Source organism: Ranitomeya imitator, chromosome 6 (assembly GCF_032444005.1).
Source record: "Ranitomeya imitator isolate aRanImi1 chromosome 6, aRanImi1.pri, whole genome shotgun sequence".
NCBI classification, from domain to species: Eukaryota; Metazoa; Chordata; class Amphibia; order Anura; family Dendrobatidae; genus Ranitomeya; species Ranitomeya imitator.
The window spans coordinates 396,477,861-396,493,041 of record NC_091287.1 but is presented as its reverse complement, the minus strand read 5'-3'; the positions used below and the strand labels follow the sequence as shown (position 1 = coordinate 396,493,041).

The window sequence follows — 15,181 nt, the reverse complement described above, 5'->3', positions numbered from 1 at the left end:
GCTGTCCACCCTGTCTATCTATTCTAATACTGGAGATACCAGGGGTGACGAGCCAAGATGAGGCTGCTCACACTGCTGTCCACCCTGTCTATCTGATCTAATACTGGAGATACCAGAGATGCTGAGCTAACATGAGGTTGCTCACACCGCTGTCCACCCTGTCTATCTGATCTAATACTAGAGATACCAGGGGTGCCGAGCCAAGATGAGGCTGCTAACACTGCTGTCCACCCTGTCTATCTGATCTAATACTGGAGATATCAGGGGTACTGAGCTAACATGAGGCTGCTCACGCTGCTGTCCAACCCTGTCTATCTGATCTAATAGTGGAGATACCAGGGGTGCCGAGCTAAGATGAGGCTGCTCACACTGCTATCCACCCTATCTGATCTAATACTGGAGATACCAGGGGTGCCGAGCTAAGATGAGGTTGCTCACACCGCTGTCCACCCTGTCTATCTGATCTAATACTGGAGATACCAGGGGTGCCGAGCTACTGAGCAGCTACTGTGAGTTGACAGTATGTGATATAGATAATCTCCATCTCATAGCCGAAGATCTTATGACTACAAGTGCCCTGTCCTATAGACATTATAGACAAAATGAGAATTATATGCTAATTAAAAGGTATATATAAATTTACTTAGAATGGCATTTCTTTATTTTTTTTTTTATATTCCAAGAGAACCCCTTTAAAAATTGGTGTAGAATTTGCATTTGTATAAGCAATCAAATAACTCTCTAGGACATAAGGCTATGTAAAATTTCTGCATCTCTTGGCAGGAAAAACGCAGCTACAAAAACTAGTTTTTGGTGCGTTTTTGACTGATTCGACTGAAGACAATGTTGAAAAACGCAGAGCAAAAACACACAGAGAACAGACATGCAGCAGATTATTTTCTGCACCAAATCTGCAAGTCACAAATAATAATATTTCAGGTTTTTCATTCATTTTGCAGGCATCAGGATTGCTTCAGGTTTATCTGGAAAATCTGCAAGGAAAAAGTGCACCAAATATGCAACAAATTTGCAACGTGTGCACACAACCTTACTGGCAGATTTACTTGCGTAATAAAGAATATGGAGAACAGACTCACAGATTTCCAGGTTCCAACATTTTTCTCCACAAATGTAAATATTTTATCACAATGATCCAGAGGAAGGCAATCGAGGACATCTCCCAGTAGTACAAATGGAGTGGTAGCTGTGCAGATACCTAATGTACAGAAATATATTATTAAAACTTACATTTAAACATACAAAACTCTAGCACCCTCAATCAGCCGCCTCACCGTGCGGAGCCAGGAAGCATTTCTCCATACATAGGATATTGGAGAGTAGGTCTAGATGATCTTCATCAGATATACACTAGTAACATAGTTTCATAAATAGGCTGATTACATTTCAAATAGCAGCCCCTGTGCTTAGAAACCAGGAATGCCTGTCCATCGCAATGGTTGTCTGCCTTTGAAATTTAAAGGGAACCTGTCACCCCCCCAGGCGTTTTTAACTAAAAGAGCCACCTTGTGCAGCACTAATGCTGAATTCTGCCAAGGTGGCTCTTTTAGGTAATGTTCACATTTGCGTTGTTGGGCGCAGCGTCGTCGACGCAACCAACAACGCATATATACAACGCTGCGTTTTTTGACGCATGCGTTGACATAGACTAGTATTGTTCATGAATTTTGGAGCAAGGAAAACGCTACAAGTAGCGTCATCCGCGCCCTGTCTGGTGCATCAAATGGACGCATGCATCGTAAAACGCATACCGGCGCATGTCCATGCGCCCCCCATGTTAAAGATAGGGGCGCATGACGCATGCATCGGTATGCGTCGACGACGCTGCGCCCACCAACGCAAATGTGAACGTAGCCTTAGTTCTGGTCCCTGCCAACGCTGCAATAATCACTTTTACTGAAGTACAAAAATAACAGAAGCTAATAAAACAATATCATAGCATCTAACCAAAATTTTTACGGCATATAAGACGACTTTTTAACCCCTGCAAATCTTCTCAAAAGTCGAAGGTCGTCTTATACACCGGGTGTCGTCTTAGGCTACTTTCACACTTGCGTCGTGTGGCATTCGTCGTTTTGGACAAAAAAAATGGATCCTGCAAATGTGCTCGCAGGATGCGTTTTTTGCCCATAGACTTGTATTATACATACATAGTTAGTAAGGCCGAAAAAAGACATTTGTCCATCCAGTTCAGCCTATATTCCATCATAATAAATACCCAGATCTACGTCCTTCTACAGAACCTAATAATTGTATGATACAATATTGTTCTGCTCCAGGAAGACATCCAGGCCTCTCTTGAACCCCTCGACTGAGTTCGCCATCACCACCTCCTCAGGCAAGCAATTCCAGATTCTCACTGCCCTAACAGTAAAGAATCCTCTTCTATGTTGGTGGAAAAACCTTCTCTCCTCCAGACGCAAAGAATGCCCCCTTGTGCCCGTCACCTTCCTTGGTATAAACAGATCCTCAGCGAGATATTTGTATTGTCCCCTTATATACTTATACATGGTTATTAGATCGCCCCTCAGTCGTCTTTTTTCTAGACTAAATAATCCTAATTTCGCTAATCTATCTGGGTATTGTAGTTCTCCCATCCCCTTTATTAATTTTGTTGCCCTCCTTTGTACTCTCTCTAGTTCCATTATATCCTTCCTGAGCACCGGTGCCCAAAACTGGACACAGTACTCCATGTGCGGTCTAACTAGGGATTTGTACAGAGGCAGTATAATGCTCTCATCATGTGTATCCAGACCTCTTTTAATGCACCCCATGATCCTGTTTGCCTTGGCAGCTGCTGCCTGGCACTGGCTGCTCCAGGTAAGTTTATCATTAACTAGGATCCCCAAGTCCTTCTCCCTGTCAGATTTACCCAGTGGTTTCCCGTTCAGTGTGTAATGGTGATATTGATTCCCTCTTCCCATGTGTATAACCTTACATTTATCATTGTTAAACCTCATCTGCCACCTTTCAGCCCAAGTTTCCAACTTATCCAGATCCATCTGTAGCAGAATACTATCTTCTCTTGTATTAACTGCTTTACATAGTTTTGTATCATCTGCAAATATCGATATTTTACTGTGTAAACCTTCTACCAGATCATTAATGAATATGTTGAAGAGAACAGGTCCCAATACTGACCCCTGCGGTACCCCACTGGTCACAGCGACCCAGTTAGAGACTATACCATTTATAACCACCCTCTGCTTTCTATCACTAAGCCAGTTACTAACCCATTTACACACATTTTCCCCCAGACCAAGCATTCTCATTTTGTGTACCAACCTCTTGTGCGGCACGGTATCAAACGCTTTGGAAAAATCGAGATATACCACGTCCAATGACTCACCGTGGTCCAGCCTATAGCTTACCTCTTCATAAAAACTGATTAGATTGGTTTGACAGGAGCGATTTCTCATAAACCCATGCTGATATGGAGTTAAACAGTTATTCTCATTGAGATAATCCAGAATAACATCCCTCAGAAACCCTTCAAATATTTTACCAACAATAGAGGTTAGACTTACTGGCCTATAATTTCCAGGTTCACTTTTAGAGCCCTTTTTGAATATTGGCACCACATTTGCTATGCGCCAGTCCTGCGGAACAGACCCTGTCGCTATAGAGTCACTAAAAATAAGAAATAATGGTTTATCTATTACATTACTTAGTTCTCTTAGTACTCGTGGGTGTATGCCATCCGGACCCGGAGATTTATCTATTTTAATCTTATTTAGCCGGTTTCGCACCTCTTCTTGGGTTAGATTGGTGACCCTTAATATAGGGTTTTCATTGTTTCTTGGGATTTCACCTAGCATTTCATTTTCCACCGTGAATACCGTGGAGAAGAAGGTGTTTAATATGTTAGCTTTTTCCTCGTCATCTACAACCATTCTTTCCTCACTATTTTTTAAGGGGCCTAGATTTTCAGTTTTTATTCTTTTACTATTGATATAGTTGAAGAACAGTTTGGGATTAGTTTTACTCTCCTTAGCAATGTGCTTCTCTGTTTCCTTTTTGGCAGCTTTAATTAGTTTTTTAGATAAAGTATTTTTCTCCCTATAGTTTTTTAGAGCTTCAATGGTGCCATCCTGCTTTAGTAGTGCAAATGCTTTCTTTTTACTGTTAATTGCCTGTCTTACTTCTTTGTTTAGCCACATTGGGTTTTTCCTATTTCTAGTCCTTTTATTCCCACAAGGTATAAACCGCTTACACTGCCTATTTAGGATGTTCTTAAACATTTCCCATTTATTATCTGTATTCTCATTTCTGAGGATATTGTCCCAGTCTACCAGATTAAGGGCATCTCTAAGCTGTTCAAACTTTGCCTTCCTAAAGTTCAATGTTTTTGTGACTCCCTGACAAGTCCCCCTAGTGAAAGACAGGTGAAACTGCACAATATTGTGGTCGCTATTTCCTAATATTGCCGACGGATCGCGACGGATGGCCACACATCGCGTCCGTCATGCACTGGATCCGTTGTGTTTTGGCGGACCGTCGTCACAAAAAACTTTCAATGCAACCTTTTTTTTGTACGTCGCGTCCGCCCCCTCCTCCTCGGGACATAGACTGGGCAGCGGATGCGTTGAAAAACTGCATCTACTGCCCACGTTGTGCACAATTTTCACAACGTGCGTCGGTACGTCGGGCCGAAGCATTGTGACGGCCCTGTACCAACGCAAGTGTGAAAGAAGCCTTATAGGGCAGGTGCGGAGCAATCTGCGGTTGCCGTATATGGTGGGGGGAGCGGTCTCTATGACGAGGTGAGGGGGCACCTCACCAACCAGGAAGGTGCAATTGAAGCAAGCTTCAGGCATCTGGGACGCCCGGGGTATGGAAAAAAAAGAGAGCGCGGCGCTGTGCCCAGAAAAACAGAACTCTTTCATCCGTCTGGGCTGCCCTTATTCCTTCTCTGCCTCTCAGATCTCGCACATGCGTGCCTGCGCTGCTTCACTGCAGTCCTCAGGAGTGAGATCCGAGAGGCAGGGAAGGAGGTAATAGGATACAAGGGCACGCCAGATAAGTCAAATGTGTGTTTTTCTCGGCACAGCGCCGTTCTCTCTTTTTTTCCTTACCCCGGGCACCTGCAGTTTGCTTCACTTACACTTTCCTGGTGAGGCACCCCCTCACCTCGTCTTTGACAAAGCTCCCCCCACCATATACGGCGACCGCAGATTGCTCCGCACACGCTCTGTAACACAACCCCTGACTTTTGAGAAGATTTTTATATTTTAACTAGAAAAGTTGGGGGTCATGTTATACGCTGGAAAATACGGTATGTATATTAAGAGGGCTTGTCCCATGAACAAAATACATTTTGATTAACCGATTGTGGAATAATAAGAAGTTCCAATTTTGAATGTGTTAAAAAAAAATGTCCACTGTAAGACAGCGCTTACTAAATTTGTTGGGGGACACTCGCTTGGCAACGGGATTGAGGCAAACAGGAACGTTTTTTCCACTCAAACATTCCATGCCGTTTATTATACACTCATAAACCACTGCAGGTCATGTTATATATCACAGACTTAAAGGGAACCTGTCACCCCGTTTTTTCAGATTGAGCTATAAATACTGTTAAATAGGGCCTGCGCTGTGCATTACTATAGTGTATGTAGTGTACCCTGATTCCCCATGTATGCTGAGAAATACATTACCAAAGTCGCCGTTTTCGCCTGTCAATCAGGCTGGTCAGGTCGGGTGGGCGTGTTCACAGCGCTCTTTTCTTCCCCAGCTTTCCGTTGGTGGTGTAGTGGTGTGCGTATGTCCAAGGTCCGAATTCCCTGCGCCCACGTGAAGACACAGCGCGCGATCTGCGCTGTCATCCCTTTCATCGGTGGGGGCGGCCATCTTCCTGGGGCCGCGCGTGCGCAGATGGAGTGCTCTGCTGCACGGGGCTTCAGGAAAATGGCCGCGGGATGCCGCTCGTGCGCAGAAGAGATCGCGGCGGCCATTTTCCCAAAGCCGAGATGCCACCAACGGAAAGCTGGGGAAGAAAAGAGCGCTGTGAACACGCCCACCCGACCTGACCAGCCTGATTGACAGGCGAAAACGGCGACTTTGGTAATGTATTTCTCAGCATACATGGGGAATCAGGGTACACTACATACACTATAGTAACACACAGCGCAGGCCCTATTTAACAGTATTTATAGCTCAATCTGAAAAAACGGGGTGACAGGTTCCCTTTAACGTATAGTCCATAGCACTTCATAGTACACGGCTTTAAATCGCAGTCACTGAACACGCCGGACCTCTTTGTCCAGTTACTGTGGGTGACCGCACGCCGTGCCAATGTCTCTTTCAGTTTTACTCCATGACACACAACATTAGATTGCAGTCTCTAAACACGCTGGACCTCACTTTGTCCAGCGACTACACAGTTCATTAGCTGACCCTCATCAGTGCACACAGTCCACCCATACTCTGGGCTACCTTCCAGGAGCTCCGCTCCACACACTGACTTCTTGTCTTGTCAGTCCAAGGTTCCTGGGGAAGCTGCCTAACTGGTATCACTGTCCTGAATGACGACTTGCTTCACAGGCCAAACCCAACAGTTCCAGACCCTCAGAAGGTTGGTAGCTTCCCCAGTGCAGTTAGCCGTTACAGACTCTGCAGGTACATGGTCTCACCCTGTCCTCTTCTGGAATCCGGTCCACTCGCAGGACCTTCCAACACACAGAGACCTCTCCTCTTTCAGGACCTTACAACACAGATCATGTGACCAAACCACAGTCACATTATGTAGCTGAAACCACCCCCATAGGTGGGAGGTGTGTGTGGTTAGCCATTCACGCCTAGCTCTCCGGCTAACCCTGTAAGCCCCCCTTTATAAAAAAAAAAAAAAAACAAAAAAAAACAAGACTTGTGGAACTACAGGTTCCAGAGCAACAATCCAGGCTTACAGCGCAGAGGACCTCCTCTGTGACACATACCGACTGTCTCACACCATGTGCTGAGATAATCTTATACATGTGCTTCTACTGTGTACTGTGTAATGGCTGTGTCCGAACATGTAGAGCTGCTCCAATTCATGATAGGAACATTCAGCTTGTGACTGGACGGGGAAGCACAAGTCACATTTAGTATACAGATAAAACAGCAGGGGCTTCCAGCTACTATTTTCTGAGATAACACATTTCCCTACCTACAATAAAACAGGAATGAATGTTTCAACTGCACTTCAGATCCTGTGAGCTCATCATATATCAAGTCAGTGACTTTTAAAACAGAACCCCTGTAACATCTACGTCACTGACTTAATTTATGATGAGCTCAGAGATGCACGCACTTTTGTGCAGGGAAATGTGTTACCTCAGAAAATAGTAGCTGAAAGCCCTTGCTGTTTCGTCTGTATACTCACTTATCATAAAAGTGACTTTTGCTCCCTCCCCTGCCTAGGAGCTGTGATATGATCAGACCATGTTCCTGTACGGTCAGACACAGCCATTAAACAGTACACAGCAGGAGCACATCTATAAGATTATCTCAGCACAGCAACATTTTTTTTTAACACATTCTATTGTGGAACGTATTATTATTCCCTTGTCTCAATTGTGCGTGCTGCGGGAATATGCTTAAGGGCGACAGTTTTTGTCACCCGCATACTGGTAAAAAATTTACAATTAAAGAACGATATACGTTTGTCGTGTATTTGATAGTCTGTCCATGTGGACTTATGTATGTCGGTGAGACGACAATGGAAGTGAGACAACGAATCAGCAAACATAAGAGCACGATACGTACGAATCTAACCGACCTAAACATTTCAGTGAGTGTAGACATTGTTAATCAGTTGCGTTTTAGAGTAATCGATGGGGTCCCGACACTGAGGAGAGGGGGTGATAGGAATCTTATACTGAAGCAAAAGGAACTAAGGTGGATTTCAGTTTTGGGAACACTGCAGCCCAAGGGGCTTAATCTGGACTATAATCTACAGATTTGCACTACATAATTATTTGCAATATTGATGTGCTACAGGTAGTCTAATAGTTATGTTCAGATGTATAGGATTCCCCCTTTTGACATAGTGTGCGCACTCTATTCCGTGTGTGTTTTAATATTGTGCTGTTTTTGTATTTTGTTTTTATTGTAATCTGTTTTTGTGTTTTTTTCTCTTTTTTGCGCATAGGGTCGTGATTTGGCAGTCAGAGAGTGGATGGAGGTGCCTTATCTGCTATTTATAGCGTATGGTTTATATGTTGATATGTTTTGCATTTCTTTCTCCCTGCGCTCCCTGCCTGCTTCATTGCGGTTTTTTGTGAGGGATGGTTGCCATGGAGTTGGCTAATGCTTGCGTCTATCTTGGAGCGCTGGCCTGGTGCGGCGTGTGGGCGGGCTGGTTGCCGTAGCAATGGGCTGTGGCGCCTGGTCTGGTCGTGCGATTCGCTGCCGGGTCTGGTGCTCTGATGTAGACGCTGACTCTGGGGCGTCTGGCGCGTGCGCGCTTGGTTGTGCTGGGGGGCGGCCTGTTGGTCGTCCGCTTGGTGCGCCTTGCGCGTGTGCTCCTCCGCTCTATGACGTCGGGGACGTTCGGCGCTCGCGCATTTGGTAATCACTGTGGGGCGGTCAGGTGATCGGCCCTACGGTGTGCCGTGCGCGTGCGCCGGCGTCCTATGGCGCTCGCATGCATCCTTGTACTTTCTGCTCTGATTGGGGGGTTTATTTTGTGCGCCTTTTCTCCTAACCCACAGGGATTGGATGAGAAGGGGGATTGGCCCATGGACATTATGCGATTGGTGGAGATGTCGATATGGCAACCGGACAACAAATGCAATCATTGGACCGTACACCTATGTGATGTCTGTTTATATATGCGATTTTGATTTATATGCTCTTCTTGTATATATTTTTATACGATATTGGTAGTGATGGTGCTGTTTAGCTGCTATTTAGTAGACATATGTATAGTATTTGAGATTTAAGCACATTAAATGTTTATTTAATAAAGGCCGCCCCTTGATGGTGATTGGAGCTCATGTGGGTTTCACACTATTTAAGATGGCTACTTTGGACAGTGTGTATACTTGACAAAGGCCAACCAGGCCGAAACGTTGTACTTTTATTATGGCGGAATAAAGGACTTTTTTGGATTGACATCACCTGGTATGGATGCTGCTCTTTCTTCTTCAGGAACATTCAGCTTGTGACTGGACGGGGAAGCACAAGTCACATTTAGTATACAGATAAAACAGCAGGGGCTTCCAGCTACTATTTTCTGAGATAACACATTTCCCTACCTACAATAAAACAGGAATGAATGTTTCAACTGCACTTCAGATCCTGTGAGCTCATCATATATCAAGTCAGTGACTTTTAAAACAGAACCCCTGTAACATCTACGTCACTGACTTAATTTATGATGAGCTCAGAGATGCACGCACTTTTGTGCAGGGAAATGTGTTACCTCAGAAAATAGTAGCTGAAAGCCCTTGCTGTTTCGTCTGTATACTCACTTATCATAAAAGTGACTTTTGCTCCCTCCCCTGCCTAGGAGCTGTGATATGATCAGACCATGTTCCTGTACGGTCAGACACAGCCATTAAACAGTACACAGCAGGAGCACATCTATAAGATTATCTCAGCACAGCAACATTTTTTTTTAACACATTCTATTGTGGAACGTATTATTATTACCAGATCCTATTAATTAAAATGTTCTATGTTTATATGACAATCCATTCAAGGCAGAGTAGAAAAGGGAAGGTATAAATAAAATGCTGGAAAGTAGTATAATAAATACCACACCTGGGGAAACAAACAAGGGACGTCCCAGTGTGGAAAACAGTTCCCAAGAGTATCGCCAGACTGAGGCTTCTTCAAGGGGTCAATTGAATTGAATTATCACAGTCTTTGAATTATTGGTACAGCAACATTTTTGGAAGGCCACAAATTAAATTTTAGATACGGAAAGTCAAAACCATAAATAAAACAATTAAATCTGAATATGAAAACGAGCTGGGAATTATAACCCTGTACTATATATGAGGGAAACTATTCTGTTATAGTCTTAATTCACTTTTTTTTATTTTTTTTAATAAAAAATACTGAGTTTTGTATTTTTTGAGTGCAGTTAGTTGCCATCTCATATTTTATTTTGGAGATTTGAAATTAAGAAATGTGTATATAGATATATAGAATAATTATTTTATAAGGCATATCGCTCTGTAATTACAATGACGTGTAAACTTTTGTTTTGTTTTGTTAGGCTGCTTATAGAGGTTTCTTTTACCTAAATAATAATCAGCTCAGTCTGATCCCCCCAATGCAGAACTGAATCCAATCCCACTATATCACAGATACACATTACTTGACATTTTCCTATAATACTTAGTTGCTATTCGTTTTACCTTCTGTAACTCCATTGATGGCAAGTGAAATAATAGCAAGGCAATTGTCACATGAAGCTTGATTTATCTGCATTTAAATAAAAGAGGGCACCAGTTACATACAAACACAGAAGAAGCAGGGAAACATGAAAGTTGGCCTAATGGATCCTTGTAATATCCCCAAAGTCTGATGATGGAAAAACAATATAACGTCCACCACGATGTCACAGCAAAGGGTTATGACGTCCACCACGGTGTCACAGCACAGGGATATAACGTTCCACCACGGTGTCACAGCACAGGGATATAACGTTCCACCACAGTGTCACAGCACAGGGATATAACGTTCCACCACGGTGTCACAGCACAGGGATATAACGTTCCACCACGGTGTCACAGCACAGGGATATAACGTTCCACCACGGTGTCACAGCACAGGGATATAACGTTCCACCACGGTGTCACAGCACAGGGAAATAACGTCCTCCACGGTGTCACAGCACAGGGTTATGACATTCCACCACAGTGTCACAGCACAGGGATATAACGTTCCACCACGGTGTCACAGCACAGGGATATAACGTTCCACCACGGTGTCACAGCACAGGGATATAACGTTCCACCACAGTGTCACAGCACAGGGATATAACGTTCCACCACGGTGTCACAGCACAGGGATATAACGTTCCACCACAGTGTCACAGCACAGGGATATAACGTTCCACCACAGTGTCACAGCACAGGGATATAACGTTCCACCACGGTGTCACAGCACAGGGATATAACGTTCCACCACAGTGTCACAGCACAGGGATATAACGTTCCACCACGGTGTCACAGCACAGGGATATAACGTTCCACCACGGTGTCACAGCACAGGGATATAACGTTCCACCACGGTGTCACAGCACAGGGATATAACGTTCCACCACGGTGTCACAGCACAGGGATATAACGTTCCACCACGGTGTCACAGCACAGGGATATAACGTTCCACCACGGTGTCACAGCACAGGGATATAACGTTCCACCACGGTGTCACAGCACAGGGATATAACGTTCCACCACGGTGTCACAGCACAGGGATATAACGTTCCACCACGGTGTCACAGCACAGGGATATAACGTTCCACCACGGTGTCACAGCACAGGGATATAACGTTCCACCACGGTGTCACAGTACAGAGATATAATGTTCCACCACAGTGTCACAGTACAGGGATATAACATCCACCACGGTGTCACAGCACTGATGAAGAGGGATAATACACACCATGATATCTCACCACAGCACAGACGTGGCGCACACGTATACTGAACACATGATGGATAATGCAGTGATACCACAGATAACGCACAATATCCAGAGTGATTCCCCTGCACCCAGTGTGCTCACTGCCCCAGGAGTTACAGCCATGATTCAAATGCTAAAAACTCAATCAGACCTGGAAGTTCCCATGTAAAAAGGACACATAGAAAATCCTCTGAAAAGAAGGCAGACTCCTGGGTGCAATATTTTCCCTATATCAGCACCACATTGTTTAGACTGGATATTACTGAAGCAAGCTCAACTATGCAACGATTAGCTCTGTATGTAACTAAGAATATCACCATTCACTAGCAGCAAGCAGAGATCTTAAAAGGTTGAAAGAACCGAAACAAAGTCCATAAAAAGTTGCAGAACTCATCACTGGCATTACTGATATCCGGCTCAGGCAGGTCACTTACTATCTCCTCTTCCAGGACAACTCTGAAGACTTGGTCCAGGGTCGGCTTCTTCTCATTTTCACTGTAAAACATCACATCGTACATTACATGCATATGTCCATGTATACACACACACACATATATATATATATATACTAGATTGTGGCCCGATTCTAACGCATCGGGTATTCTAGAATATGCATGTCCCCGTAGTATATGGACAATGATGATTCCAGAATTCGCGGCAGACTGTGCCCGTCGCTGATTGGTCGAGGCAACCTTTATGACATCATCGTCGCCATGGCAACCATTAGGACATCATCGTCGCTGTGCCCGTCGCTGATTGGTCGAGGCAACCTTTATGACATCATCGTCGCCATGGCAACCATTAGGACATCATCGTCGCTGTGCCCGTTGCTGATTGGTCGAGGCCTGGCGGCCTCGACCAATCAGACGCAGGATGTCTATGTCCTTTATGACATCATCGTCGCTGTGCCCGTTGCTGATTGGTCGAGGCCTGGCGGCCTCGACCAATCAGAGACGCGGGATTTCTACGTCGATGCTGTGCCGGTCTCTGATTGGTCGAGGCCTGACGGCCTCGACCAATCAGAGAGCCGGGATTTCCAGGACAGACAGACAGACAGACAGACAGACGGAAAAACCCTTAGACAATTATATATATAGACTAGATTGTGGCCCGATTCTAACGCATCGGGTATTCTAGAATATGCATGTCCCTGTAATATATGGACAATGATGATTCCAGAATTTGCGGCAGACTGTGCCCGTTGCTGATTGGTCGAGGCAACCTTTATGAGATCATCGTCGCCATGACATCATCGTCGCTGTACCTGTTGCTGATTTGTCGAGGCCTGGCGGCCTCGACCAAATCAGACGCGGGATGTCTACGTCCTTTATGACATCATCGTTGCTGTGCCCGTTGCTGATTGGTCGAGGCCTGGCGGCCTCGACCAATCAGAGACGCGGGATTTCTACGTCGATGCTGTGCCGGTCTCTGATTGATTGGTCGAGGCCACCAGGCCTCGACCAATCAGAGACCGGCACAGCATCGACGTAGAAATCCCGCGTCTCTGATTGGTCGAGGCCACCAGGCCTCGACCAGAGAGCAGGGATTTCCAGGACAGACAGACAGACAGACAGACGGACGGAAAAACCCTTAGACAATTATATATATAGATATATATATTAGTTCAGAAAGATGAAGGCAGCACTCCAGTAGAAAAAAATAAGGGTATTTTATTGGCCTTTCCACACTCTGGACTGAAACGTCGCACATGGGCCAATAAAATACCCTTATTTTTTTCTACTGGAGTGCTGCCTTCATCTTTCTGAACTAATATATATATATATATATATATATATATATATATATATATATATATATATATATATATATATATATATATATATATATATACACTCCACATATACACACATATTCATTATATATGTACTAGATGGTGGCCCGATTCTATCGCATCGGGTATTCTAGAATATGCATGGCCATGTAGTATGTTGGCCAGCCACGTAGTATGTTGGCCAGCCACGTAGTATGTTGGCCAGCCACGTAGTATGTTGGCCAGCCACGTAGTATGTTGGCCAGCCACGTAGTATGTTGGCCAGCCACGTAGTATGTTGGCCAGCCACGTAGTATATTGGCCAGCCACGTAGTATATTGGCCAGCCACGTAGTATATTGGCCAGCCACGTAGTATATTGGCCAGCCACGTAGTATATTGGCCAGCCACGTAGTATATTGGCCAGCCACGTAGTATATTGGCCAGCCACGTAGTATATTGGCCAGCCACGTAGTATATTGGCCAGCCACGTAGTATATTGGCCAGCCACGTAGTATATTGGCCAGCCACGTAGTATATTGGCCAGCCACGTAGTATATTGGCCAGCCACGTAGTATATTGGCCAGCCACGTAGTATATTGGCCAGCCACGTAGTATATTGGCCAGCCACGTAGTATATTGGCCAGCCACGTAGTATATTGGCCAGCCACGTAGTATATTGGCCAGCACAGAGCCACGTAGTATAGAGACTTTAAAAAAATAAATAAACATATACTCACCTATAGCCCGTTGAAGTCCAGCTATACTCACCATCCGGTCCCAGGGCTGGTATGAGCAGGACCTGTGATGACGTCGAGGCAGGTCCTTGTCGCACACCAGCCCTGGGACCCGAAGCTGCCGCTTGCAATGGAGCGGTCCCGGGAGCGTCGCGAGGAGCGGGAAAGGCGGCGGATGAGTATAGCAGGTTTTTTTTTTAATTATTTTTAACATGACATTTTTACTATTGATGCTGCATAGGCAGCATCAATAGTAAATAGTTGGGGACACACAGGGTTAATAGCAGGGAGTGCGTCACACCGCAGGCCGTTACCGCTGCCATTAACCCTGTGTGAGTGGAGGGGATTACGGAGCAGGCACCAGGCAGTGAGTGCAGGGGAGGGACTAATCGGACTGTGGCCGTCGCTGACTGGTCGCGGCAGCCATGATAGGCAGCTGCCGAGACCAATCAGCGAATGAATAACCGCGACAGAAGGACAGACAGACAGACGGAAGTGACCCTTAGACAATTATATAGTAGATACACATACGTTCCACATATAGATACACACATTCATTATATATACACGTTCCACATATAGACATTCAGTACATACATCTGAACATTATATATATACACAAACATACAATACACATGATCCATCGCAAGCATCTGTTACACACATCTATACACCCGTCACACGCTCCGTTACCTCCCCGGCACCTGGCTGCACACGGTCAGGAGGTGCTTGATGTTCTTGCTGCACACGGCTTCTCTGGTCGCGCTCTGGTAACACAGAAGAACATGGCGGCGGTTACAGTGTGCACGTCTGGGGCAATCCGGACACAACCAGGCGGCGGATGAATCACCGTGAGACCTACCGTGAGCCTACTCCGCGCCTCTGGGAGGCTGAACAACGGCGGCGACATGTTTCACCGAGAACCCTCACTTCTCAGAACTTACGACGCATCCTGATGACGTCAGACACAGTCGCTTCCCAGAAGGCAGCGTCTAGATTGGAGTTGATTTCTTGAGGGGGAGGAGTGATTCCTT

At 45.2% G+C, this 15,181-nt stretch overlaps 1 protein-coding gene across 1 annotated transcript in view; it reads right to left on the bottom strand.

Moving 5' to 3' along the window:
• The window catches only part of THOC1 (THO complex subunit 1), a 50,736-nt gene extending 35,568 nt beyond the window's left edge, over window positions 1-15,168 (bottom strand). The window contains exons 1-5 of the mRNA XM_069731165.1: window positions 15,010-15,168; window positions 14,841-14,914; window positions 12,075-12,135; window positions 10,368-10,434; window positions 1,098-1,216 (exon numbers count right to left, since the gene is read on the bottom strand). Coding sequence (XP_069587266.1) covers window positions 1,098-1,216; window positions 10,368-10,434; window positions 12,075-12,135; window positions 14,841-14,914; window positions 15,010-15,057 — 369 coding nt within the window. The 5' untranslated portion in view covers window positions 15,058-15,168. The remainder of the gene's footprint in view (window positions 1-1,097; window positions 1,217-10,367; window positions 10,435-12,074; window positions 12,136-14,840; window positions 14,915-15,009) is intronic.
• Window positions 15,169-15,181: the final 13 nt, after the last annotated feature.